The 26,828-nt window shown below is 46.7% G+C and overlaps 1 protein-coding gene across 4 annotated transcripts; it reads left to right on the top strand.

Moving 5' to 3' along the window:
* Positions 1-1,516: 1,516 nt before the first annotated feature.
* FAN1 (FANCD2 and FANCI associated nuclease 1) lies at positions 1,517-26,152 on the top strand. Of its 4 annotated transcripts, none has more exons than XM_088829573.1 (14): positions 1,517-1,707; positions 2,172-3,718; positions 5,895-6,035; positions 6,415-6,616; positions 11,566-11,799; positions 13,522-13,653; positions 16,219-16,327; positions 17,271-17,390; positions 19,173-19,337; positions 19,783-19,930; positions 20,843-20,946; positions 21,667-21,861; positions 22,498-22,626; positions 25,781-26,152. In XM_088829573.1, exons 2-14 carry the CDS (start codon positions 2,464-2,466, stop codon positions 25,814-25,816), a joined length of 2,970 nt encoding a protein of 989 aa, XP_088685699.1. In that variant the 5' UTR covers positions 1,517-1,707; positions 2,172-2,463; the 3' UTR covers positions 25,817-26,152. The 4 variants fall into 4 exon arrangements, with proteins under 4 accessions (XP_088685699.1, XP_055273944.2, XP_088685698.1 ...); XM_055417969.2 differs by lacking the exon at positions 25,781-26,152 and adding an exon at positions 25,204-25,447 and having other exon boundaries at positions 1,518-1,694; XM_088829572.1 differs by lacking the exon at positions 25,781-26,152 and adding an exon at positions 25,204-25,447 and having other exon boundaries at positions 1,518-1,707.
* Positions 26,153-26,828: the final 676 nt, after the last annotated feature.

Below are 26,828 nucleotides of genomic sequence, written 5' to 3'. Positions count from 1 at the left end.
TCAGTTCAGTTCAGTCGCTCAGTCGTGTCCGACTCTTCGCAACCCATGAACCTCAGCACGCCAGGCCTCCCTGTCCACCAACTGCTGGAGTCTACCCAAACCCACGTCCATTGAGTCAGTGATGCCATCCAACCATCTCATCCTCTGTCGTCCCCTTCTCTTCCTGCCCTCAATCTCTCCCAGCATCAGGGTCTTTTCAAATGAGTCAGCTCTTTGCATCAGATGGCCAAAGTATTGGAGTTTCAGCTTCAACATCAGTCCTTCCAATGAACACCCAGGACTGATCTTTACAATGGACTGGTTGGATCTCCTTACAGTCCAAGGGACTCTCAAGAGTCTTCTCCAACACCACAGTCCAAAAGCGTCAATTCTTCGATGCTCAGCTTTCTTTATAGTCCAACTCTCACGTCCATACATGACTACTGGAAAAACCATAGCCTTGACTAGATGGACCTTTGCTGGCAAAGTAATGTCTCTGCTTTTTAATATGCTGACTAGGTTGGTCATAACTTTCCTTCCAAGGAGTAAGCGTCTTTTAATTTCATGGCTGCAATCACCATCTGCAGTGATTTTGGAGCCCCCCAAAATAAAGTCAGCCACTGTTTCCCCATCTAATTGCCATGAAGTGATGGGACCGGATGCCATGATCTTAGTTTTCTGAATGTTGAGCTTTAAGCAAACATTTTCACTCTCCTCTTTCACTTTTATCAAGAAGCTCTTTAGTTCTTCACTTCCTGCCATAAGGATATCTGCACTCAAGGACTGGTTGATAAACTTTCAGTAATTTTGTTGTTACACATAGCCATTATGTTAAATTATGTAACCTCATTATACTAAACTATTAGCACAAAGAAAAACTACATTTACAAAGTACATTTTAATGTGAAAAATATTCAAACTCACCATTCCCTATCAATACATTTATTCTTTTACCTTTTTAAATTGAAGTATAGTTGATTTACAATATTTCAGGTGAACAGCAAAGTGATTTATAGATAGATATATGTGTATATATATATATACTTTTTCAGATTCTTGTCCATTGTAGGGTATCTCAATATATTGAATATAGTTCCCTGTGCTACACAGTAGGTCCTTGTTGATCTACTATTCTTTTGCTCTTGATGAGATGGGCTGCGTTCAGTTCAAGGTGGTATGGCCCTGGACTCCTGTGCTCCTGAGGTTTTGGCATCTCTTGCATCCCGCAGCAAACAGCATCTCTTCCAGGAACCTTAGCACATGCTTGCTGGCCAAGTGAAGTCTTCGCCTGTGTCTCCTCCCAGGAAGCGGCTTCCTTGGTCACCGATTGCTCCAGGAACAGCAACTTGCCCACCTTCCCGTCCGCCCGCCTCCGCCAGGTTGTGAAACTAGTCTGAGCGGACCCTCTCTGGCTCAGCCTTCCTGAACCGCTGGATGCCTTTAAGGCGAGAGGGAAGGCCGATTGATTGCTCGAACCTCCTCTGGCCTAGTCTGTGACCGCCGAGCCCTCGGGAATCGGCTGGGAATGCCTGGCGCGCGTAGCCCGTAGGCCGCGCGGGGCTGTCAGGCCGGGGTTGCGGGCTCTGAGAGGAGAGCTGGCTGCCGGGCGCCGGCAGGGCCAGAAGAGCGAGTTGGGGGGACAGAAGGGAGGGAGGGAGGAGGGCTGCCGGGCTGGCGGCGGAGCCCCAGGTGCACCTCCCAGGTGCGTCTCCCAGGTGCGTCTCCCAGGTGCGTATCCCAGGTGCGCACACGATCCCAGGGGAGGCCTGGCCTGGCAGAGCTTTAGCCTCAGGAGCTTCGGCGGCCGGAGCTGCGGGATCGCTTGGAGGCAGGGCTCGGGGTGGACACATGCCCGCGACTCCTGGCGGCGCTTCTCATTACAGGCCTGTGCGGGCGGGATAGGCGTGCTCTGCCCCGGAGAAGTTACTCGTGCGGCGGTTTTAAACGAAGACCTCTCGTAGTAGTCAGATGTCCCCTTTTAGGGTGGCTGATTTAGATCTTACAGAGGAGTCTTAGAACTTATCCCCGCGGCTGAGGGACACCCTGGGGTCGCGTGGACAGCTGGAGGATGGCCTTGGGCTTTTGTTTCCAAGGCCAGGGTCTATTCAAGGCCCCATCCCGTGAGATATCTTTGATAGTATCTGTTGTTGAATTCATAAATATGTTCTTAATCCACATGTTTTGTTTCATAGGAAGAAGAAACTAAATGAATAACATGAAGTCCAATAGGATCCCATTTTTTATGATTTCGAATCAGGGAAGTAGAAGTAAACCACTGGTATCTTTCCCAGGTCTTACCTTTTGTTTTACTACTTGAAACAAACATGCAACTTTGCTTTTTTTTTTTCTTGACTGCCCATTAGGGCATGCAGGGGATCCCAGTTCCCAGACCAGGGATCGAACCTGAGCCCCTTGCAGTGGAAGTACAGAATCCCAACCACTGGACACCAGGGAAGTCCCCACCCAGCTTTCCTAATAATACTCATGATGTCTGTAGGCAAATCCTCAAAAAAAAGGCCTCGTACAAGTTTATCAAGCAGCAAAACTAAAAAAAATGAATCTAACTCTATTATTTCGTTTTTTAACAATGCACCCCCTGCTAAACTTGCCTGCCCTGTTTGTAGTAAGATGGTGCCGAGATATGACCTGAACCGGCACCTTGATGAAATGTGTGCTGACCACGATGACAAGACTCCAGGTGGCCCCGGGCATGCTGGCTTAAGTTCAAACGTGCCCACCATAGATTTGACCAATATTGCCTTAGAAGATATAACGCCAGAGAGGTCGTCACCATCAATGATAAATTTAACCCCTGGCCAAAGTGATTCAGCAAAAATGGGCAAAAAACAGCAGACCAGCCCCTACTTTAAAAGTAAAGGTGACTCGGTATGCAGAAATCAAGATGAGCTGAGACATCATAATGTAAAAGTCATTTCTCTGGGAAGCCTGTCCTCTAAATTGTCCAGAAGATACATCAAGGCTAAAAGATCCCTGAATCAGAATGAGGGGTTCACTAATCAGAGTCTACAGAGGTCCTCATGCACAAGGGTTAAGAGCCTGGTTGATCAGCATTTGGAGGTGGAGGGCCAGGATCCACTTTTGGAGAACAGCTCTCAAAAGGAGAACGTGTTTACTGGTGATTCTCAGGAGGAGCTGAGCACCCCAACACTTACAGTGGAAGGCACTAAGGTGGAGGAAGCTGAAGGCCAGACAGCTGCCCAGGAATGTGATCAATCAGCCCTAACCCCTGTCTGCACAGGTGATGCGCCTGTTTTGTTTTCATCAGATTTAACTCTCGGGCATATAAAGTCTGCTTCTGAGGACCATCTTGCAAAGCAGGAGAGTGTCAAAGGAGTAGATGGTGAAGTTACTGAAAAATGTGAGACAGGTCATTGTGAAGGGGTGAAAATGACGATTGTTTCAGAAGTGACAAATCAGTGCTCACATCGGGAGGCAAAACCTCCGAGTTCCACACTTGGTACTTCTATACAAACCAGTAGCCAAACGCTTCCTCCGGAACCTGACAGTGGCTTAGAGGATGAAATCACTCCTCAGATGCCTTTGGAGAAGAAGTCAAGCTGTGATGTGTCCTGGGTCACAAGTCCAGAACTGCCGGACCATCCTTACTACCTTCGGAGTTTCCTGGTGGTGCTGAAAGCTGTGTTTGAGAATGAAGAAGACAGGATGCTCTTTGATGATCACGAGAAGGGCATTGTAACTAAGTTTCATCAGTTATCAGGTATCTTGAGCCTGTTTGCTTTCGAGGCTTTTTTTGCCATTTGCTGCCCTGAGTTGGTCTGGAATGTGATGGGCAGAAACCTGATGACCCAGAGGAGTCAGTGGTTTGGGGAGCCCCCTGGGAATACTCAGGGGAATCAGAGCCAGTGATGGTGTTCAGCTCAACAACAATGTGCCTTTAAAAAGAGATAAGATTTGGGGCCAGATGATGCCTGCTTCTGCACTGTCATCCTTATAAACTGTACTTTGCTTGTAATGGAAGCAGTTGTTTGTCCTTTTTATGTATATTTGATGGTTGTAAAACAGCCTTTCCCAGATTAGGGGAAAAAAATAGTGTGACTTAGAAAAGTGTACCTTGCATTTTAGGCATGTAATCAAGCTTGCTGTTGTATTTGGTGGATTTGTTGTTTTTGCAGGCCATTTCCTCAAAAATGAAAATAAAATACAGGCAAATAAACCATGGGGTACTGAGGCATATTTTTTTTTCTCCAATAACATTTTAGTTGCCTGGGCTCTGCCTTTTAAAGTAAAGGTGTGCAGGAAATGGAAGCTTTCAAGCTAAATTGGTACATTAATTTTTTTTCTTTTTTAATTTTGTGAATTGGTACATTTAAAAACATACCTAAATTCCTTGACAGGCAGCAGTGTGGCTCAAAGCAAATAGCACAGGTTTAGAGCAAGAGCTGTACATCCAAAGGACCTTTATGGCTGTGTGCGCATGAGTCCCTCTCAAGCAGGAAAAGCTTCCTTGGGGGCCATGCTGACCACTAGTCATAGTAGCAGGTCTGACTCCTGGTCCAGTTACAAAAAAGAAATCCTGAACATCACCAATAACGGGTAAGAGAAGGAATTCAGTTTTATGTTCACACAGTGGAACTGTGGCTCTGCTTGTGTGAGTGACACCCCATCGACTTTTGTATCCAGGGTGGTCACAGATCTTTGGTTGGTGTACAAGCGTTTATTAAAGTAGTTAGTAACCCTGGGCTGTGGTGTGATTGAGAAGTGGGAACAGTTTCCTAGTGTAAGCTCTGCAGATTCTTGTGGGCTGCCCTCCACAGAGAATCATCTTTAGTGTCTCTGTTGTGAAAATAGCTACTGTGAATCGATTTTACCTCTTTCAAGAGAAAAGGGAAATAACTAGAAAATTTAATAAATAAGGTTGTATCATTTTATTTTTCTAAATTTTTGGCCATACCATGCAGCATACAGGATCTTAGTTCCCTGACTAAAGATGGAATCAGTGCCCCCCGCATTGGGAGAGCAGAGTCCTAACCGCTGGATGACCAGGGAAGTTCCGAGACCACTCTAGAGTTGGAAATTGAAAGATAATTTGGGTAATAGGAAAACTTTAGACCAGGTTACTTAAATAGCTTGGTGGAGATCACTGAGTTAGAGATGGCCATTCTACCAAGGCCAGACTTTTTTTGAAAAATCCTTTTCAGATGATTTTCAGCCTAAAATAGAATATTGTTTATGAAACCAAAAGCAGAGAACAGAATAACTGGAACTCTCGGTGAGGGGGTGGAGTGTGTCTCTCTTGAGGGACTAGAAATGTTGGTTAGAAAGTAGGAAACCTGGATCTTACACTTTTATTTTTTATTTTTTTTTTAAGATATATATATATATCTAAATGGTGTTATTTCTGTTTAATTTTATTTATTTAATTTTGGCCGTACCACAAAAGCATGTGGGATCTTAGTTCCCTGACTAGGGACCCTCGAGTGGATGGGCAGATTCTTAACCACTGGACCACCAAGGAAGTCCTTTAGGTTTTTAAATGACTAATAATCATTACCAACTGTGGAATGGTTTATACACTCATCTTGTTTAATCTTTTCACCGACTTTGTGAGGATGGTGTTATATGGTCCCCACTCCCCCTTTTCATAACAGAAGAGAAGAGGGAGCCTTAGTTCCAAAGACTGTCACGAAGGCTTTGTGTCCTCTTGCTCCTCCTGTCCTGCACACAGGCCAAGAAGATATTCCTACAGGACTTTGAATAAGTTCTGTCTTCCAAAGGAAGAAAATTATATTCTTGGAAGATCAGTTGAGTCAGCCTATGTGTATTTGTAACACAGCATGTTTTACTCATTTTGGTTTACAAAAGGAAGTGATAGCGTATGTGGTTTTCGAGAAGAAATAGAATGTTTTCCACTGATTATCTTAACTTTGTCACAGCCAATGGCCAGAAGTTATACGTAAGACTTTTTCAACGTAAATTCGGCTGGATTAAGGTGAACAAGCTGGACTATGAAGAGATCTCTCCTGACTTAACCCCTGTGGTTGGAGAGCTGACACATGCAGGCTTCTTGCAGACAGGTACGGCTCGTCCAAGGGAACCAAAGTGGAGACATGGTGAAGGGAGTTTCTGCAAAATGAGGGTGGTGCTAGTTTCGTGTCATCTCCTGATTGGTGCCTGAGAAATAGTGATTGTGTGTGCGTCTTTTAAATTATTATTATTTTTTAATTTATTTGGCTGTGTTGGGTCTTTGTTGTGGCATGTAAGATCTTTGTTCCCTGACGAGGGATCAAACCCAGGCCACCTGCACTGGGAGCTCAGAGTTAACCACTGAACCACCAGGGAAATCCTAAATTGAGTTCTTAATCTTAGGACAACAAATAAGCTTTCTTCTTAGAGTAGCAATAAAACTGGAAAATAATAAACGTATTTAAGGTACTTTTTAAAAAAATATTTCAGAATCTGAGCTGCAGGAGCTCCCTGAGGTGCTGGAGCTCCTTTCTGCTCCGGAACTAAAAGCCCTGGCAAAGACCTTCCACCTGGCGAGTGCCCATGGGCAGAAGCAGCAGCTGGTGGACGCATTCCTCAGATTGGCCAAGCAGCCTTCAGTCTGTACTTGGGGCCGGAACCAACCTGGCATTGGTGCAGTGATCCTGAAAAGGTTTTGTGGCTCTTTTTTTTTAATCATTTTATTTATTTATTAACACCAAAAACATTTTGCATTGGGGTGTGGTCAGTTAACAGTGTTGTGGTAGTTTCAGGTGAACAGTGAAGGAACTTGTTACAGTAAGAACATTTGAGTTGTTGGTTGGGCTTCCATGATGACTCAGTGGTAAAGAATCTGCCTGCAATGCAAGAGACCTGGGTTCCATCCCTGGGTCAGGAAGATCCTCTGGAGAAGGAAATGGCGAATCACTTCGGTATTCATACCTGGAGAATTCCATGGATAGAGGAGCCTGGCAGGCTACAGTCCATGGGGGTCACAAAGAGCTGGACATGACTGAACAGCTAACACACAGACACACACACACACACACACACCACCCCCCACCATGGGGGTCACAAAGAGCTGGACATGACTGAACAACTAACACACACAGACACACACACAGACACACACACACACACACTAAGGTCTTAAAACGGATGGTACGTGTTTCCAAATTGTGATTGTTTTTGCAGTTGCTGCTGCTGCTGCTGCTGAGTCACTTCAGTTGTGTCCGACTCTGTGTGACCCCATAGACGGAAGCCCACCAGGCTCCCCCATCCCTGGGATTCTCCAGGCAAGAACACTGGAGTGGGTTGCCATTTCCTTCTCCAATGTGTGAAAGTGAAAAGTGAAAATAAAGTCGCTCAGTCATGTCCGACCCCTAGCGACCCCACGGACTGCAACCTACCAGGCCTCTCCATCCATGGGATTTTCTAGGCAAGAGTACTGGAGTGGCTTGCCATTGCCTTCTCCGTTGCAATTGCTGCCAGATTGAAAAGGCAGAGACCTTAATGATCAGGTCTGGATTCTTTCTTGGGTTCAGTTCAGTTCAGTTCAGTCGCTCAGTCGTGTCCGACTCTCCGCGACCCCATGAATCATAGCACGCCAGGCCTCCCTGTCCATCACCAACTCCCGGAGTTCACTCAAACTCATGTCCACAGAGTCGGTGATGCCATCCAGCCATCTCATTCTCCGTCGTCCCCTTCTCCTCCCGCCCCCAACCTTTCCCAGCATCAGAGTCTTTTCCAGTGAGTCAACTCGTCGCATGAGGTGGCCAAAGTATTGCAGTTTCAGCTTTAGCATCAGTCCCTCCAATGAACATCCAGGATTGATCTCCTCTAGAATGGACTGGTTGGATCTCCTTGCAGTATAAGGGACTCTCAAGAGTCTTCTCCAACACCACAGTTCGAAAGCATCGATTCTTCGGCGGTGAGCCTTCTTCACAGTCCAACTCTCACATCCATACATGACCATGGGAAAAACCATTGCCTTGACTAGACGGACCTTGGTTGGCAAAGTAATGTCTCTGCTTTTTAATATACTATCAAGGTTGGTCACAACTTTCCTTCCAAGGAGCAAGCGTCTTTTAATTTCATGGCTGCAATCAGCATCTGCAGTGATTTTGGAGCCCAAAAAAACAAAGTCTGACACTGTTTCCACTGTTTTTCCATCTATTTCCCATGAAGTGATGGGACCAGATGCCATGATCTTTGTTTTCTGAATGTTGAGCTTCAAGCCAACCTTTTCACTCTCCTCTTTCACTTTCATCAAGAGGCTTTTGAGTTCCTCTTCACTTTCTGCCATAAGGGTAGTGTCATCTGCATATCTGAGGTTATTGATATTTCTCCCGGCAATCTTGATTCCAGCTTGTGCTTCTTCCAGCCCAGCGTTCCTCATGATGTACTCTGCATATAAGTTAAATAAGCAAGGTGACAATATACAACCTTGACGTAGCTTTCGTAATTCTTGTCATACCACACTGATTTCTAGGACAAGAAAAACCAAGAGGCAAGAAGTTAGAGGCACTGGGCCCTTGGCATATTCTAGTATTTTATTACTCAAGAAAAATGCAGTTTTAGCTACTCTCCTTAACAAGAGTTAAACATGAACTATCCAGGCAAATTTTTATTTCAGTAGACTTTTTATTGAAACATAATCTGTCAGCAGTAATATGCAGTTTCTCTTGAGTTGAAACATAAACATTTCCCAAAAGCTGTGGATGGTTTCTTTTGTCCTTATAAAGGCTCCTGAACAGTTTCAGGTTGGGAAAGATCATAAAAATCTCAGAATTTATTTCTTCTGCCCATGTTATGTCAAAAGTATAACTGTATCAACCTTAGTCTGGGAATCCACTTTCCAGAGTTGTTAAAAACAAGTTGAGATAATGCTCTTGGCAAACAGTTTAAAGCAATGTCATTGTTATTTTATATAATGTGTGTGTGTGTGTAACTTTGAGCTGTTAATGTGCCAAGAGCCCATCCTTACTGGGAAGATACTGCAAATATTAATCTTAGTAAAACATAGGTATAAGTAAGGCATACATTATTAAGAAAAATGTCACTGTCAACACTTCAAAAAGTTTATACTGTAGATTTTCCAAAAGTGTTTAACTAGATTATATATTTATAGTTAATTGATTTAGGGGTATAAGATCCTTATCCCTGTGCTTAAATGTCTTCAAAGTCTTTAATTTTATTTCTTAAGTATTTCATGCTATTCATGTGTGTAATACTTTAAAAGTAAGTGAACACTAAATTAGCTGTTTCTTAGTGTAAGCACTGAGCATGTAGGAACAGAAATAGAAGAATTAAGATGAACATTTTTTATCACTGACATGAGAATTATAAAAAAATGAGAATCTTAAGACTATTTTTTATATAGATAATTTTATTTATGTATCTGTTTTTGGCTGTGCTGGGTCTTCGTTGCTGTGAAGACTTTGCTCCAGTAGTGGTGAGCAGGGCTGCTCTAACTGTGGTGTGAGGGCTCCTCATCGCAGTGGCTTCTCTTGCTGTGGGGCACGGGCTTCAGTATTTGCAGCTCCCTGGCTCTAGAGCACAGACTCTAAATGGCGGGTGGGCTTAGCTGTTCTGTGGCATGTAGGATCTTCCTGGAGCAGGGATCAAACCTGTGTCTCCTTCATTGGCAGGTGGATTCTTAACCACTGAGCTACCAGGGAAGCCCGTTAAAATTATTTTAGTTTTTTACTAAAATCACTATCCTTTAAAATTTTTTTTAATTGAAGTATAGTTGATATATTAGTTTCAGGTGTGCAGCATAGTGATTCAGTATTTGTACAGATTATACTCCATTTAAATTTATTACAAAATGATGACTGTATTTCCCTGTGCTGTGCGGTATGTCCTTGTTGCTCATCTGTTTCATATAGGGTAGTTCATCTCTGTTACTCTTCTACCTGTCTCACCTCTCCCTGCTTCCTTCTCCTTGCTGGTAACCACTAGTTCATTTCTTCTAGCTGTGAATCTCTTTCTTTTGTTATATACATTCATTTGTTTTGTTTTTGAGAGTGAGTCCACAAAGAAGTGATAACGTAGTATTTGTCTTTGACTTGTTTTACTAAGGGTAATACTCTCTAGATCCCTCCACATTGTTGCAAATGGAAGAATTCCTTTTTTATGGCTAATAATTACATAGCACACCTTTATCACTTTGTCTGTTGACGGACAGTGTCCTTTATTTCTTCATTAAGCTGTGGAGCCCAGGAGTGGAACCTGAGTCTCTGACAGCTCCACATCAAGGTAATACCTGGTTACCTTCCTCTGCAGAAAAAGACTCCTTATTTGCACTCTCTGAATCCTTCTGGATAGTGGCTGTGTGTTTAGTCATGCTGAATGTTTCCTTCTGCAACTTGGAGTCCTGGTCAACTGGACATGCTCGGGACTCTGCGTGGGGAGGAAGGCTAGGGGTGCTGTCAGGCTCTGTGGCTGCGTGGTCCTCATGTAGATGGTGCTGAGGTGGGACCCCTGCCCCTGTGTCTTTGAGACTGTGCTGGGGGCATTGATCTCTGGACACCCCAGGGAGCCAGCTCTGCTTTTGGTTTCATAGCTGCTGGGCTGGTAGGAAGGGTGAGGTTCTCCACCGGACTCCAGCTCTCACTGGGGGACCTTGACCTCCAGGCATGCCTGGCATCATCTGGAGGCATTCTTGTTGTGACTGAGGTGGGATAGTGGGTGCCACTAACATTTAGTGAGTGGAGGCTAGGGACACAGCTGAGCTTCGTCTAATGCACAGAATGGGCACCTTGCCCCTACCCCAGCCCCCAGAAAAGAATTCACGGCCCAGCTGTCAATAGAGAAACCCTGTTGTGCATGGTGTCCAGGTTGTTAGAGCCAGAAGGTCCTGGTTGTGACCTGCTGCTTGACCAAGAGCCTTTGATAATGACATTCTAAATAAATACCTGTGGGGCTTCCCTGGTGGCTCAGTGGTAAAGAATCCATCTGCCAATGTAGGAGACATGGTTTTGATCCCTGGTCTGGGAGGATCCCACAAGCTGCTGGCCACTAAGCCCGTGTGCCACACTATTGAGCCTGTGCTCTAGAGCCCAGGCGCTGCAACTACTGAGTCCACCCACCCTAGAGCCTGTGCCCCCCAACAACAGAGGCCACTGTAATGAGAAGCCTGTGCACCCCAACTGGAGAGTAGCACCCACTTGCTGCAACTAGAGAAAGGCCTGCACAGTAGCAAAGACCCAGCACCGCCACAAATGAATAAATAGTTATTTTAAACAAATAAATATCTGTAATTTAAATTGCCACTGGAGTCAAGAATTGAGACTTGCTAATGTCAAACAGGTAGCACTTTGAGTTTCTCTGGTATTTCACGTGTTTGGGACCAGCGTAAACCTTATCCTGCTCTTTTATTGACGCAAACACTATGTGAAATCGTCTGCAGGTTTAATTTCATTGAATCTTCACCGTGTTCCAAGATGGGGCTCTCAGCCCCAGAGAGGTTAACAAATGCTTTAACATCACACAGCCAAAGGCCAGAGGTTTGCTTCAGGTTTAGAATAATGAATGCTGTTTAGCTTGAAATAATCTATGAAATCTGATGTCCAAATGCTTACAGACCAGCAAGTCTCTTCCATACTGTGTATTTTTCAGAGCTAAAGACGTGGCGGGACGTTCCCTGAGAATCTCTCGAGGCCCTCGGGCGGTATTTTCCCGGGCCCTGCTGCTCTTCTCATTGAGCGACATGGTGGAAGATGAGGAGGCTGCCTGTGGGGGCCAGGGTCAGCTCTCCACTGTGCTGCTGGTCAACCTGGGCCGCTTGGAGTTCCCCAGGTACACCGTCAATCGGAAGACCCCGATCTTCCAGGACAGGGATGATCTCATTAGGTAAGAGACTGGTTGCTCTCCGTAATATCTGTGTATTTTTAAATTTATGCAGAAGGATCTATTATTGTTTTTTGCCATCCACAAGAGAAACATCTGCTCAAAACCATTTTTTAAGTTTTTGCTTCCTGTTTAGTTTTTTGCTCACTTGTATACTTTTCCAGGACTGTGAGGAGAATGTAGAAATGCAGTTTGATTAAGGTTGCCAAAACCCACGAGTTTTGAGTTACAGCTACATAATTTTCCCCTGGTTTATATTCCCAAATAGCTTTGGCAAGGGGAGTATTTTTTAAATACAGACATTTGAACAAACCCGCCTTGTGAGTGTGTTGTTGGCATGAACAAGGCTGAATATCTCCCTGTTAATGATGCTTCAGTTCAGTTCAGTTCAGTTCAGTTGCTCAGTCGTGTCTGACTCTTTGCGACCCCATGAATCACAGCATGCCAGGCCTCCCTGTCCATCACCAGCTCCCGGAGTTCACTCAAACTCATGTCCATCGAGTCGGTGATGCCATCCAGCCATCTCATTCTCTGTCATCCCCTTCTCCTCCCGCCCCCAATCCTTAATGATGCTTAAAGTAAAGCTAATAACTAACTTGTGGATCATATACCAGAATCATGCAGACAATAAACGTTTTCATGAATCTATCTTGATGCATGGATTTAGCCAGTGTTTAGCAAAAGTGGATTTTGATTAAAAAAAACTTACATAGATGTTGCAGGTTTATGATTCAAAGTTAGCTGAAATAGTTTCTGATATTTGATTTTAGGAAAGATGTTTAAGTGTTGTCTAGTATGTGCTTTAAAAAATAAGCTATTGAAATGATTGGATCAAAACAGAGTCAATGTAAACTGATTTTAGCCCATTTTGCCTTAGTTATTAGGAAGGTCAATATCTTATTTGTAGTCAGTAGGAATAACTTTTTCAGTCAGATCTTCTCATTAGAATGTTTTCTCCAATTCCATTTTTCATTGCCTTAGAGCTGTCCAGTTGAGTATTAAAAGAGAGCTAGATGGAAGCGTGCATGAGCACATTTTTACGCTAGGGGACTCTGTGTTCACTTATTGGACAGTTTCTGTGCACAGTGCTAGTGTGTGCTTTTCTCGCAAGGGTGAGTCCAGAGCACCGTGACTGTGCACTGAGTGTTACAGAGCTGCGGGGCCCGTGTCTTCATTTTGGTATCTAAAGACAAGATGAGAAGCCATCTCCCTTCAGTCACGTGGGTTCAGAACACTTTAGCATCGCTATCTCCCAGATACTGTCCCTGAAGTTGTTTTTGAAAATCCCAAATAGTTCTCTTAGCTTGGGCAGTACCCCTCTGGCTATCTCTGACTTGGTGATTAAATGACCAAACCTACACTTCCGTATAATCCTGAGACTGGTTGCGTGTTGTCATAGTTGCTCCCAGATTGTTGAATGGATGAATGAGTGGGCACCGGAGGTCAGGGAGGAAGAGCTGGTCAGTATCGCATCATGTAACGGGACGTGTGATGTGATGGTAAGGTGTATGTTCCTTCATCTTTCAGGCTGGGAGGCCTGTGTGAACACTTCTAGGCTATTCATGGAGTAATAGTCAAATTATTACTGATCTAAAACGTACCCTTGTGTTTTCAAAAGCAGATCTGAATGCGTTGGGTGGGATGTGGGGATGTGAGGTTCTGTACATCAGTGCTTATCCCCCCCAAAACCTGACTGTTGTGGTTTCCTGCCTGTCCCCCCACCAGGTATGAGGTGGCCACGCACACGCTGAATGATATCTCCACGGCGATGGCCAGCGGGGCCTGGGAGGAGGCTAGGGAGCTTGCTCGGTGTGCAAAGCAGGACTGGGACGAACTGAAAGACCAGCCGTCCCTGAGGTGAGGCGGTTCTCTGGCACCTGTGAGGGTTGCCGGCTGATCTCGTTGTTCTAACTGCGTCAGATCATCTTCCTCATGAGGAACACGCTCCTTTTGTTCTGTGGTGAGGCCAGCATGTGTAGTTGAACTTCCTCCTCGCTTTGCATGGAGTCAGAAGTGCCGGGTGAGTAGCAGGGAGTGTCTGCAAGTTTGGAGTGATTTTTATACCCCCAGTCTGTCTGTGGCAGACAGTGGCTTGCCACCTGCAAGGGGACTGACCCCTCTGGGGTTTGGTCGGCTGCATTACAACCATGGCGGAAGCCTGGCCACAGGACAGAAGCTGTCTTCTTCTGGTGGAAATTCCAGGAGCTGTTGTTTTGAATAAGAAAATGAATCATACCTTAAAAAAAAAAAGAAAATGAAACTGAGCATTTATTTCAAGAGTTCAAGTACATAGCACATGATCCTTCATTCTTTTTGGTTTAATAAATGTTCAACATGTTCCATAGGGTTAAGAAACTTTTTCCTTTCTTAGTACAAAGTGATGAGAAAAATTAGTAGTATTCGATATCTCTTTCAGAAAAACATTTAGGACAAAAGTCTACACAGAAATAATACAAACTTAAAAACTATAGCCAGGAATATAGCCTTTACTATTAAGAAAAACAACTGAATATTTTCTCCATGTTTTGTTTGGGAGTAATTTAGACAGAGGGAGGCATTTACTCACAGGCCTTTGTAGGAAGGAGACAACCAGTGTTTACACCGAGTGTTAGCCCACGATGTGCATGGACCCTGGGGGATTTTCTTAAGATAATTGGGCAAATGTGTAAACATTTCTCAGACTAAACAGGAAAACAAATGGTTAAAACAAGTTAATGGATGATTTTCTTGGTTAAAAAAAGAGATAAGACCTCATGACCGGGAAGTTGGGTTCCTGTAGGACAGAGGTCAGTAGCCTCTTGCATGGAGGCCCAGTGGGGCAGTGGTCAGGCTCTGCCAGCAAATGGGCGGGACTGTCCCAGTGCACGTGTGTTCTCCGACACCAAAATGTTTCTTGTAATTTTCACATGCCACACAGTTTTTCTCCTTTTGACTTCTTTTAGCCATTTATAAACATGGAAACTGCACTGGACTTGTACTAAAATCAGTTGGAGGCCCTGAGTGTGGCCTGGGGACTGGCATCTGCTGACCTCTGGCTCTCATTTCACATCTCCATCTGGTGACTTCAAGCAGGTGGCCATGAGAACATAGATTTGTGGTATAAAAAACTGCACATGACAGGCAGTGTTCAGAATGTATCTTCTTAGAAGAAAGAAATTCAGTCTGCTTTGTCACTTCAGTTCAGTTCAGTCGCTCATCAGTGTCTCACTCTTTGCAACCCCATGGACTGCAGCACTCCAGGCTTCCCTGTCCATCACCAACTCCAGGAGCTTGCTCAAACTCGTGTCCATTGAGTCAGCGATGCCATCCAACCATCTCATTCTCTGTTGTCCCCTTCTCCTTCTGCCTTCAGTCTTGCCCAGCATCAGGGTCTTTTCCAATGAGTCAGTTCTTCCTGTCAGGTGGCCAAAGTATTGGAGCTTCAGCTTCAGCATCAGTCCTTCCAATGAATATTCAGGACTGATTTCCTTTAGGATTGACTGGTTGGATCTCCTTGCAGTCCAAGGGACTCTCAAGAGTCTTCTCCAACACCACAGCTCAAAAGCATTGATTCTTTGGCGCTCAGCTTTCTTTTGATCCAACTCTCACACCCACACATGACTACTGGAAAAACCATAGCTTTGACTAGACAGACCTTTGTTGGGAAAGTAATATCTCCGCTTTTTAATATGCTGTCTAGGTTGGTCATAGCTTGTCTTCCAAAGAGCAAACGTCTTTTAATTTCATGGCTGTAGTCACCATCTGCAGTGGTTTTGGAACCCCCCAAAATAAAGTCTGTCACTGTTTTCATTGTTTCCCCATCTATTTGCCATGAAGTGTTGGAACCAGATGCTGTGATCTTCGTTCTTTGAATGTTGAGCTTTAAGCCAACTTTTTCACTCTCCTCTTTCAGTTTCAACAAGAGGTTCTTTAGTTCTTCTTCACTTTCTGCCATAAGGGTGATGTCATCTGTGTATCTGAGGTTATTGATATTTCTCCTGGTAATCTTGATTCCAACTTGTGCTTCATCTAGCCCGGCATTTCGCGTGATGTACTCTGCATATAAGTTAAATAAGCAGAGTGACAATGTACAGGCTTGACGTACTCCTTTCACAATTTGGAACCAGTCCATTGTTCCACATCCTGTTCTAACTGTTGCTTCTTGACCTGCATACAGATTTCTCAAGAGGCAGGTAAGGTGGTCTGGTATTCCCATCTCTAAGAATTTTCCACAGTTTGTTGTGATCCACACAGTCAAAGTCTTTAGTGTAGTCAATGAAGCAAAAGTAGATGTTTTTCTGGAATTCTCTTGCTTTTTTTATGGTCCAATGGATGTTGGCAATTTGATCTCTGGTTCCTCTGCCTTTTCTAAATCCCCTGTTAGGATTGTCTTACAATAAACACACCGAACCACTAAACTGCTGGTGGCCGTCTTCGTTTTAGGTACCACGAGAATTTACCGCTCTTCCTCCGGTGTTTTACTGTTGGGTGGGTTTACACGAGGATTTTGTCCCGAAACGTTGAAATACTGCAGAGACTTCACCTGTACGAGGTGAGTGCACCAGCCCTCCGCCCCTGGCTCTTGACTTCTCCCACCAACGTGGTCTGCAGCCAGAGTTGAGCTGCTGTCAGAGCCCCCGTGTGATGGGGAGGGTCTCCCCACATCCCTGAGGTGGAAGCCTTGCTTCTGCTCAAGTTCCCGGGACAGCAATCACGGACAGTCTGGAAGTAAACTACAATCAGGAGTGAGGGCTCTGGTCATGCCCCTCCTCATACTCAGAACTCTGAGGTTGCGGGGCTCAGCTTCTGCTGTGCAGACACTTCTGTATTGAAACTCGGTGTCTTACAAAGAGACTGTGCTAGAGCTGGACTTCCTCACCTGGGTCCATGGACCCTGGGCAGCTCTGTGGGACTGACTTCAGCGGAGTCTGTGGACCTGCAGGTGCATCTCTGGAGTTTGTGCATTTTTCTCAGGAGAATCATTAGATTCTTCAAAGAGATTCAGGAACCACAAAAGATGAGCATGAGACGTGAGCCATGAACATGGACCACAGCGTCTGCCTGTTGAGGTGGGGCCTTTGGGTGGAGACCCCACCTCACACCTCTCCGGCCCCCTCCCTGATTCCTTGCACCCTTGGCCGTGTGGCCAGCTGGGTTCCCAGAAGCATGTGGACCTGCAGCCAGCTGCTGCTCCTGCCCAGAGCCTGGCCCCGTGTGGCCTGTGCTGCTGACCTGGTGCACAGAGAGTGCCATGCGGTGTCACAGCTGCATCCACATGAGGTGGCAGGGGCCCTGCTGAGAAGTGGGGGTGCCTCTGGAGCTCAGGCCACTCTCGGGGGATGTCCCAGGGCCCCCTCCTGGCAGTCCCGGGTCCTGGGCCTTATTTTAGAGTGCAAGGGTGCTGATACCCTTCGCCAGTTTTCCTGACAACTCATTGTAACAGTGGCCTTAGTGTTCAGGAGTCTAATGCACGTCCCTTCTTGTTGCTGCTGCAGGAAGCCGTGGAGGAGCTTGAAAACCTCTTGTCCCAGGACGTGTACTGTCCCGACAGCAGGGGCCGGTGGTGGGACCGGCTGGCCCTTAACTTACACCAGCACCTGAAGCGCCTGGAGCCGGTACGTAGCTGCTAGGGCCACCAGCCTTTCTTCAGCTTCGCATCCATTTAAACAGTAAAGCAAACTGTTAATACCTTAAGAGTCTAAATGTCGTTAGGGTGTTGATGTCTTTCTTTCTTTTTAAGTTTATATTTTATATTGGACTATAGTTGATTTAAATCATTGATTTCTTAAACATTCGTCTTTGTCTGTGTTATGCCAACCCCAGAAATAGCAGGGGTGTGAGCACAGGGTGACCGTGGGGTCAGCGGGTGGGTCATGTCGGGAGCTGCAGGGTTAGGTGTCCGCCACCTTCACACAGGTGCACTCTCTGGTTTGGAAATTGTGGTTTTATTCACTCACTGCCCAGGGCCTCCTGGTAGAAAGATGGGTGAAGACGTGGCGTCTGGCTCCACAGGGTGGAGCTGCCCTCTCTGGTAGGGACTTTGAGTCTGAGAACACTGTCGGCTGCCAACCACTGTGGCCAGCAGGGCAGGGCCTTGCGAGGCAGTGACAGTGGCCCTCTGTGTGGCCGCCTGTGGTCCCCTGTCCCTGCCAACCCCGTGTCTGCGTCCAGCGGAGGGCACTGCTGCCCTGGGAGCTTTTATTCTTCCAGTGGCAGGTCACATGAATCCGGTGATGGAGGGTTGGAAAAGCTGACTCTGGGCCTGGACACGCTCCATTTACTGCCTGAAACTAAAAGGCGCCTTGTCACCTCAAGTGTTTCGAGCCAGGGAAAACTGTTCTTCTCCTGGAGGTGGGCGTGGTGCTCCCTGCCCAGCGTTAGGAGAGGCCCCCACTGGCCCCCACCCAGTATGGACAGAGGGCGTGTGCACACCGCCTCTCTCTCTCCCTGAAATAAAACTTCAGAGGAGTTTATAGACTTTCCCGTCATTCGGGTCTGCTGAGAGGAGTGTTCATTAATGCTCAGAGGTTATTTTTGACATTGATGGAGCGTCCTGGGTTTTTTTAGCCTTTTCCTAGAGGTCTTCCTGGCCACTCATAACCTGTGCTTTTGTCACCGTTCCTTCCCTCTGTATGTCAGTTTCCAGAACAGGCAATGGGCAGCCTAGCAGAGGCTCATGTCCGCAGTTGCCCAGCAGCCAGTCTGGCCAGGCCGAGCCCAAGGCTACCCCTCCCTACAGCCAGCCCAGCTCTGTTAGGGCTGCAGAGCGGCCAGCAGGGCCTCATTCTCTCTGCTGGATTCCTCTGGGCCGCTACACTCTGATGGTATGATCTTCACTGACTTCTGGGCTTTTTTGTTGTTGTTACTTTTTATTCTTTTATTGTAGTAATTATATATAACAACAAAAAGAAAACCTTGCCGTTTTTAACCATCTCTAGGTATACAGTTCAGTGGCGTTAATTACATAGCTGACCCTTGACTTAACTCAGAGGTTAGGGGTTCTGACCACCCCCCACCCCCACATGGTCAAAACTCCACATATAATTTTGCAGTTGGCCTGAGCACCCCTTGGGGCCCCGAGCGCCTCTACCCCAGCTCCCTCTCTCCAGTCTCCTCTGTCTCCTGAGGCAGTGTGTCCACACGTGTGACTGGGACATGGTGTTGGGAACATGACCGTTTCTGCCCTGCACCTTTGCCTCAGGGTCTGTGCTCCATCTATGCGTTGAATGTGTCTGCGTGAGATCTACAGGAATAATGTCCTTGTCCCTGGAGGGCGGCTTTGCCCACCGCTAATTAGCAAAAGGAACGATTAGTTGATGGTGGGGTTTCCCATCCCATGAAATGGGGGTGCCGCTGCCTGGGCCTCACTGACGCTGACAGCGCCGTCTTCTCCACAGGCTGTCCAGTGCATCGCTGCAGGGTTGGCAGATCCTCACGTCCGGACAGGCCACCGCCTGGCACTGTACCAAAGGGCCGCGCGCCTGCGGGCCTCTCCCAGCGGCCAGAAGTACATGCGCCTCCTCCGCCAGCTCCCAGAGGTCACTGTGGAGGATGTCAGACACGTGCGTGAATATTCTGGGGGCACTGTGGGTGTATTTCAGGGGTTTTTCCTGAATGCAGCCTAAGAGCGATTTCCAGCATACATTTCGCATACACTCAGAAAGCCCTCTGGCTTGCTGTGGGCAGTGACCCAGCCTTGCTCCGACCTCAGCCTGGCATCGAGGTGTCAAAGAGGCCTGGTCAGCAGGGACTGTGACTCTACCCCTGAGTCAGCAGCTCACAACCCTGCCAGGCCTCCTGCCCACAGCCCAGTCAGGACCCTGGAGAGTAGCTCGGAGCAGCGCTCCTGGGTCCAGGTGATGACCTGCCACGTCCTCCCAGACCAGTCTGGCGCTGCACTAAGGACAGGTGGCCTTTTGGGGGCAAAGGAGAGTTTGTCTGAGGCTTCAGGGCTGGAGCAGGAGTGGGGCTAACAGCTGTTCCTTCCCCAACCCACCTCCCACCCAGGTGACCGTCACAGGCCGGCTGTGCCCGCAGCGTGGATCAGGGAAGTCTGTCTTCGTGCTGGAGGCTGGGGGGGCCACCCCCGCCACTGTCCTGTGCTCTGTGGAGGAGCTGGCGCTGGCCCATTATAGACACTGCGGCTTTGACCAGGGTAACTGGGCCATGTGGCCATACTGGGGGGTGTTGTCACACTGTCCTGTCCCTGTGGGAGGCCCTGGAGGGCACAGGAGAGAATTTTATCACCCCAGTTCATCAGGGCCGTGTGCTTCCTCATGGCCAGTGTTCACACCTGCCACCATGAGGGTGGCGTGTTTTGGTGGGGACATGAGGAGCAAGGGTGTCTGGATTGCTCTTGGAGATTTTGGGTCAGGCAGGTGAACAGGATTGGGGGAGAACCACAAGATGCTGCCTATAGCCAGCCGCTCAGAGGTACTGCAGTGTGTGGAGGCGTGCCGGGGTCTCGGGTGGGGGCATCAGGTGTGCCAAGGGGCCAGGAGGGGGCCACTCAGAGAGGCCCCAGCCCTGGGGACCCTGTTTCACTGTTCACATGGCCTGGAACTGGGCTGGGCCTCTCTGAGGTCACCACCCCATCTTGTGGTCTGGATGTGGGGTAGAGATAGAGGGTCTGGACTGGGTGGTCTCTGATGTGGAATTTTTCTGTAAAACCCCGAGTCTTAAAAACCCCGGCACTATGTGGTGTCCAGGTCGAGGCAGAGCAGTGCTGTGGAAGAAGGCGAATGGGGTCAGAAGGCAAAGGCTCCTGGGCGTTCACTCTCTCCCGTCAGACCTCCTATTTGTTTTTAAACATGTCTCTTAGGTTTTTCCACTTTGAAACATTCACTTGAATTTTGTCATAATTACTAAGACTTTCATCATTAAGCAAGGCTTCTGTATATAAGCAATCTAATATTAAGAAAATGAGCTTGGAATGGCACAAAAACAGCCTTTGCCTTTGAATCTAAAATATTTTTGCTAGTTTCTTCAACTTGAGCTGGCAGTAGGATATGGTGGTGTCTTTGGAAAACAAAAGAGATGGATTTTTCTCATGTGTGCCTTGTCTCAGGGATCCATGGGGAGGGGTCCACCTTCAGCACCCTGTTTGGCCTTCTGCTGTGGGACATCATCTTCATGGACGGGGTGCCAGACACCTTCAGAAATGCCTACCAGGTAACCCTGGCCACGTTCAGGCTGCAGAGACTCTGCACACACACGTGAGCCACTCCCACCCTGGGACCCTGAGGTTGCAGCCCCAGAAACCTGCCCCCAGTTATGCTCTTTTGGATCCTAGTACTAATTTCACCATAAGAATGGCTTTTAATTTTTAAATCTGAGTCACGGAATTTGAAGTGTGAGCTACCTTACTGGGGTCATTCCTCTTGAACTTTTAGTGTCAGTGTCTTCGGCTCCACCCTGGGGCCCATGGACACTCGTGTGCGTTGTCATACATGTCTGCTAAGCACGCAACTGTGTGTGTGCATGTTCAGTTGCTCGGTCCTGTCCAGCTGTCTGTGTCCCCATGGACTGCAGCCTGCCATGGAATTTTCCAGGCAAGAATACTGGCGTCTGTTGCCATTCTTACCTTCAGGGGATCTTCCTTACCCAGGGATCGAACCTGTGTTTCCTGCATTGGCAGGTGGATTCTTTACTACGGCACCACCTGGGAAGTCTTTTAGCAAATTGTGCTTGTCTTTGCAAATTAGTTCTCTAAAAAACCAGTGTCATAAATTGCTTTTATATCAGATTACTTGGGTGATTTTTATATATCTTTTGAGAAAAAGCCTAAGTCCACTTCATCAGGGTGGCCAGTTTCCAGATTTGATGGGCATTGGCTCCTCTGATGACCCCAGCCTCCCAGGCTTAGTGTAAGCTGGTACTCTCTGCACACAGGCGGCCCCGCTGGACCTCTGCACAGACAGTTTCTTCGAGAGCAGGGCACCAGCCATGGAAGCCCGGCTGCAGCAGATCCACAGCGCCCCTGAGGAGAGCCTGCGGGCCTGGGTGGCAGCTGCGTGGCAGGCCCAGGAGGGCAGGATGTCCTCCCTGGTCAGCTGGGATCGCTTCTCTTCTCTGCAGCAAGCCCAGGTGAGAGTCTGCAGGCGGGGTTCGCTCAGGAAGTGCCTCCAATGTGGGTTTCCTTTTGGCAATTGTAACTAAAGATATGTATGCACACATTCACATATATGTGTGCCTGTGTGTATGCCCACACCCATGTGCCTGTGTGTATGTGTATACCTGTTCATGTATACATGCATGCACACGCATACACGCATGTATATGCATGTGCTTGTCGTACCCCTGCCCACAGGCCTCTGTTCCTGAAGGGACAGTCCCAAGTGTGAAAAAGCCCCAGTTATACCTTCTGCCCATTTGGTTGGCAGCCTCCTTGGCCTGGCCTGTGGCCCTTGGAGGGAGGACACTCTCCCTGTCCTGTGACCAGTGGCCTCCATGGTCCACTGTTGCATCCTAAGTGCTCACCCCAAATCCTCTCTTCTTGGCTGCTCCCTGGATGTTCCCAACTGGGTAAAAGCTTGGTAACTGACCAAGGAGAACACATCCCCAGAGGCCAGAGTGCCAGCACCAATGGCAGAAGGGCACTTGGTGTCCTAGGACCCCATCTCTGCTGAATGACACATGGGGTCTCCCCCATCTCACCATCACTGGGGGCTCCAGGGTCTCCATCCCTGGGGAGGGCTGACTGTCCCTGTGTCTCCTGTCCAGGATCTTGTGTCCTGCCTGGGAGGCTCCATCCTCAGTGGCGTGTGCCGGCGCCTGGCCATGGACTTCCGGCACTGCCGAGGGGGCCTCCCCGACCTGGTTGTGTGGAGCTCCCAGAGTCATCACGTCAAGGTCAGTTGAGCTAGAGCGGAAAGTCATGTTTGTAATTTTATGATCAACTTAAAGGCCACAATCCAGGCACTTCTTGCTTGGTGATTGACAAGATTGAATCCCTCAAGAGTTGCTGGACTGAGGGCTAGGATTGTTCAGTGGCTGCTGGTAGAGGCGTCTGTGGTGCTGACACCTGGGCCTCTCCCCACGCGGCAGCCTATCTCATCCGAGCAGGTGAGGGAGAAGGGCCAGGTTGTAAGCAGGACGGAAGTCAGTCTCTTGTTATCAGCTGAGCTTGGCAGCAACAAACCATTGCTTGTGCTGTGTCCATTTTTGGAAGCAGGTCAAGGGCAGGGACTCAGCAGGTGTGAGCACCAGGAGGCTGGAATGGCTGGGGGTGATTTTTCTAAGCTCCGAGAGTGAGCACCTGCTCATGTGCTGTAGGCTGGCCACCACCCTTTCCTCACCTGGTTTCATCCTGCCTGTCACAGGCTAGTGGTTTTCTTAAACTACTGAATTTTGAGATGAAAAATTATGGTACAGGTTCTTTATCAGATACATTTCATTCAGTGTGTGACTTGACTTTTCATTGTCTAGTGTATTGAACAGCTGAAGTATTAAGTTTTGATAAGTCCAGCTCATCTGTTCTCTCTGGGTCATGCTTCTGGTGTCATGTGACACCTCTGACTACAGTTGTGGATTTGGGTGTTTTTCCTTTCAGTTTTATCAATGTCTGCTTTATATATATTTTGAAGCTTTATTATTCAACATATAAACTTAGGATTGTCATGTCTCCATGATGAATTGAATTCTTTTATAAAATGACCTTCCTTTATTCTTGGTAATGTTCTTTGCTCTGAAATCAACTGATATAAATTTATTATATAGTCACTCCAGCTTTCTCTTGGTTTCTGGCAGTTAATATATATTTTTTAAACTTACTTTTGTTTTTATATTTGAGTTTCTTATATTCTGTAGGCAGCATATATATGGGTCTTACTTTTAATCTAATCTGACAACCTGTGCTCTTAATTTGTTAGTATTTGGAATATTACATTTAATGTGATTATTCATGTTTGGCTTCCATTTGTTTTGTGGCTCAGTTCTTCATTTTGTCTGAGGTTGCATTTTATCCTCTGTTGGCATGTTGGCTCTGACTCTTCATGTGTTTTAAGTGGTTGGAGTGGTGTTTACGGTGTGTCCTTAAACTTACCTACTTTCAAGTGATGTTGCACCAGGCCACATAGAATATGAAGTGCCCTACAGCAGTGTATCTCCTCTCTCAGCCCTTGTGCTGTGTTCATACATTATGCCTCGACATGTTAGAAACCCTGTAACGCATTATTTTGCTTTCTACAGTGGACTAGTGAGCCTTTAGTTACTCATATAGATACAAATTCTAATGGTTACTCCTTTATATAGATTCAGATTTCCATGTACTATCATTCTCTTCCTGACAGAACTTCCTTTCACATTTCTTGCAATGGAAATGTGCTAATAATGAAATATTTAGGTTTTATATATTTTAAGACTTTAAGTCTTTGTTTTTGAAAGATAGTTTTTCCTAGGCAAAGAATTTTTTTTTCAGTGCCTTAAAATATTTGTCCACTGTCATCTAGCTTGTATTGTTTCTAGTGAGAAGTCTGCAGTCTCTCCCCTCTGGCTTTTAAAAATTCTAGCTACTTTATTAGATCCCCCCCGCCCTGCCTTTTTTTTTTTTCAAACTTATATGCAATTTATGTTTCTTAGAGTCGTGTTCTTTAGGGGTCTGTACTTGGAGTTCACTGAGCTTCTTGGATCTTTGGGTTTATAATTTCCATCAACTTTGAAAAATTTTTTAGCCATTATCTATTCAAATATTTTTTTCTCTCTGTTCTGCCCTTTGGGATCTCTGTTAAGATCTCTCTAACTCCTGTTAGGCTGTGGAAATGCTTTATTAATTAAAAAAAAAAAAACTTTTGTAGTTCATCTTGGTAGTCTCCATCGCTGTGTTTTGAATTTCGGTGCTCTGTGGTAGACAGCACTGACACAGTTCTGGTTCCTTGGAGCTGATGTGTGATGAGCAGTCTTATCTTACGATACACATTTTAAACAAGTGCATGGGAAGGGAAGGACCCTCCTGGAAATGAATCTGAGCTGAGCATTGAGGGGGAAGATGTCAGACTCGTAAAGAGCAGGGCGATGTGTCCTAGGTGGTGGGACTGGCAAGCACGGACAAGGGCCCTGCTTGCACGGGGGACACCAGGCCACAGTTTTGTGGGTTCTGGCAAGGAGCTTGGGTCTAATTGCAGACACACAACAGTGATTGAGGGCTGTTGAGCAGGAGAGGAACAGTGCTGTGTGTGCTGGAAAACCATTTCAGCTGCCGTATTACATATGAATCCATTTCCTAATTCTCTGTGGAGGACAGTCTGGTTTCTACAGAATAGGGGACTTTCTCACTGAATTCATATGTACGTTTAGTTGTTATAGACATGTAAGTACAGCAGTGCATCTGGACAAGCCTTCTAAATAAATGGTTAGTGGAACTGCCACAGCCCACCTGAATAGCCCTTCTGTCTCAGTAAAACACTAATCACTCCACAACTACCCTCCCAGCTGGTGGAAGTGAAGGGACCCCATGACCGGCTGTCGCAGAAGCAGATGATCTGGCTGGATGAGCTGCACCGGCTGGGGGCGGACGTGGAGGTCTGCCACGTGGCTGCAGTCGGGGCCAGGAGCAGGGGTCCCGACTGAGAGCTGAGGGCTCAGAAGCATCTCAGATCATCAGAGCACAGCATGTCACTACATCCTATTTAATTTTGGTTTTGTTATTGTCATAATAAACCTGGCACCTTAAGGACATCATCGTACAGTGTCTGTATCACCAACCTCAGTGATTGGCTTCAGGACACTCACCGATCCCACACATCAGTAAAGAACTTCCAAAAAGGTCAGAACCTTGGTGGCTATTTCAGGAGCTGGATGCATTATGTTATTAAGTTCAGTTCAGTTCAGTTCAGTCGCTCATTCGTGTCCGACTCTCCGCGACCCCATGAATCACAGCACGCCAGGCCTCCCTGTCCATCACCAACTCCCGGAGTACACTCAAACTCATGTCCACAGAGTCAGTGATGCCATCCAGCCATCTCATTCTCCGTCGTCCCCTTCTCCTCCCGCCCCCAACCTTTCCCAGCATCAGTCTTTTCCAGTGAGTCAACTCGTCGCATGAGGTGGCCAAAGTATTGGAGTTTCAGCTTTAGCATCAGTCCTTCCAATGAATACCCAGGATCGATCTCCCTTAGAATGGACTGGTTGGATCTCCTTGCAGTCAGTATAAGGGACTCTCAAGAGTCTTCTCCAACACCACAGTTCAAAAGCATCGATTCTTCGGCGATCAGCTTTCTTCACAGTCCAACCCTCACATCCATACATGACCACGGGAAAAACCATTGCCTTATATTTACAGAAAACTGGAAAACTGCAAAATGAGATGATTCACAGCTTTCAGTCTTTTATGAACGTAGCATACACAATGTTTCTTTATAAAAAATTTATTAGAAACAGATTTTTGAATTTATGTTTTTTGACTTGATTTCTTTAGGAATTAAGAAACACATTGTCATCAAGTGCCTTGTTATTTCTGTCAACGCTTGCTCCAGTTGGGCCTGCATCACCGTGGGGAGGGACACTCACTACCAAAGGCGTTTAGTTGTCCCTTTCCGTCTTGACCCTTGTGGGTGTCCCCAATGACTGAGGCAGTCTCCCACACTGGCAGAACTCGCTTTAGTGCGAGAACACACTGGCAGAACTCACTTTAGCACTACTGTTTGTGTAGATCCAAGGTCTGGCAGCCCGGGATCGAGCAGGTCTGTCAGCACCATCCTTCCAGCAGTGCTCACTTTGGGTCTTGGTCACATTCCAGTGATTCTCACAGACTTCAGACTTCTCTGTTATTATATTTGTTATGGTTTGACTTGCAGAAGGTTCAGATGATGGTTAGTATATTTCAGCAGGCAAGTATTTTAAAATACTTAAAGGTGTGTACACTTCTTTTAGATATAATGCACACTTAATAAACTGTAGTATACCGGAAGCATCACTTTTACATGTATTCAGAAACCAGAAAATTCACATGACTTGCAGGCTGTGATGACACTCACTGTACTGTGGTTGTGTGGAACCAACCTGCAGTGTCTCCGAGGTGTGCAGAGCCCTGGGCAGGGTGGGGAGGGGTGGACACG

This window comes from Moschus berezovskii, chromosome 21 (assembly GCF_049115385.1).
Source record: "Moschus berezovskii isolate FMDL1 chromosome 21, NW_MosBer_1.0, whole genome shotgun sequence".
In the NCBI taxonomy this organism is placed as follows: domain Eukaryota; kingdom Metazoa; phylum Chordata; class Mammalia; order Artiodactyla; family Moschidae; genus Moschus; species Moschus berezovskii.
The sequence above is the reverse complement of the archived record's forward strand: the minus strand, read 5'-3'. Positions and strand labels throughout refer to the sequence as shown.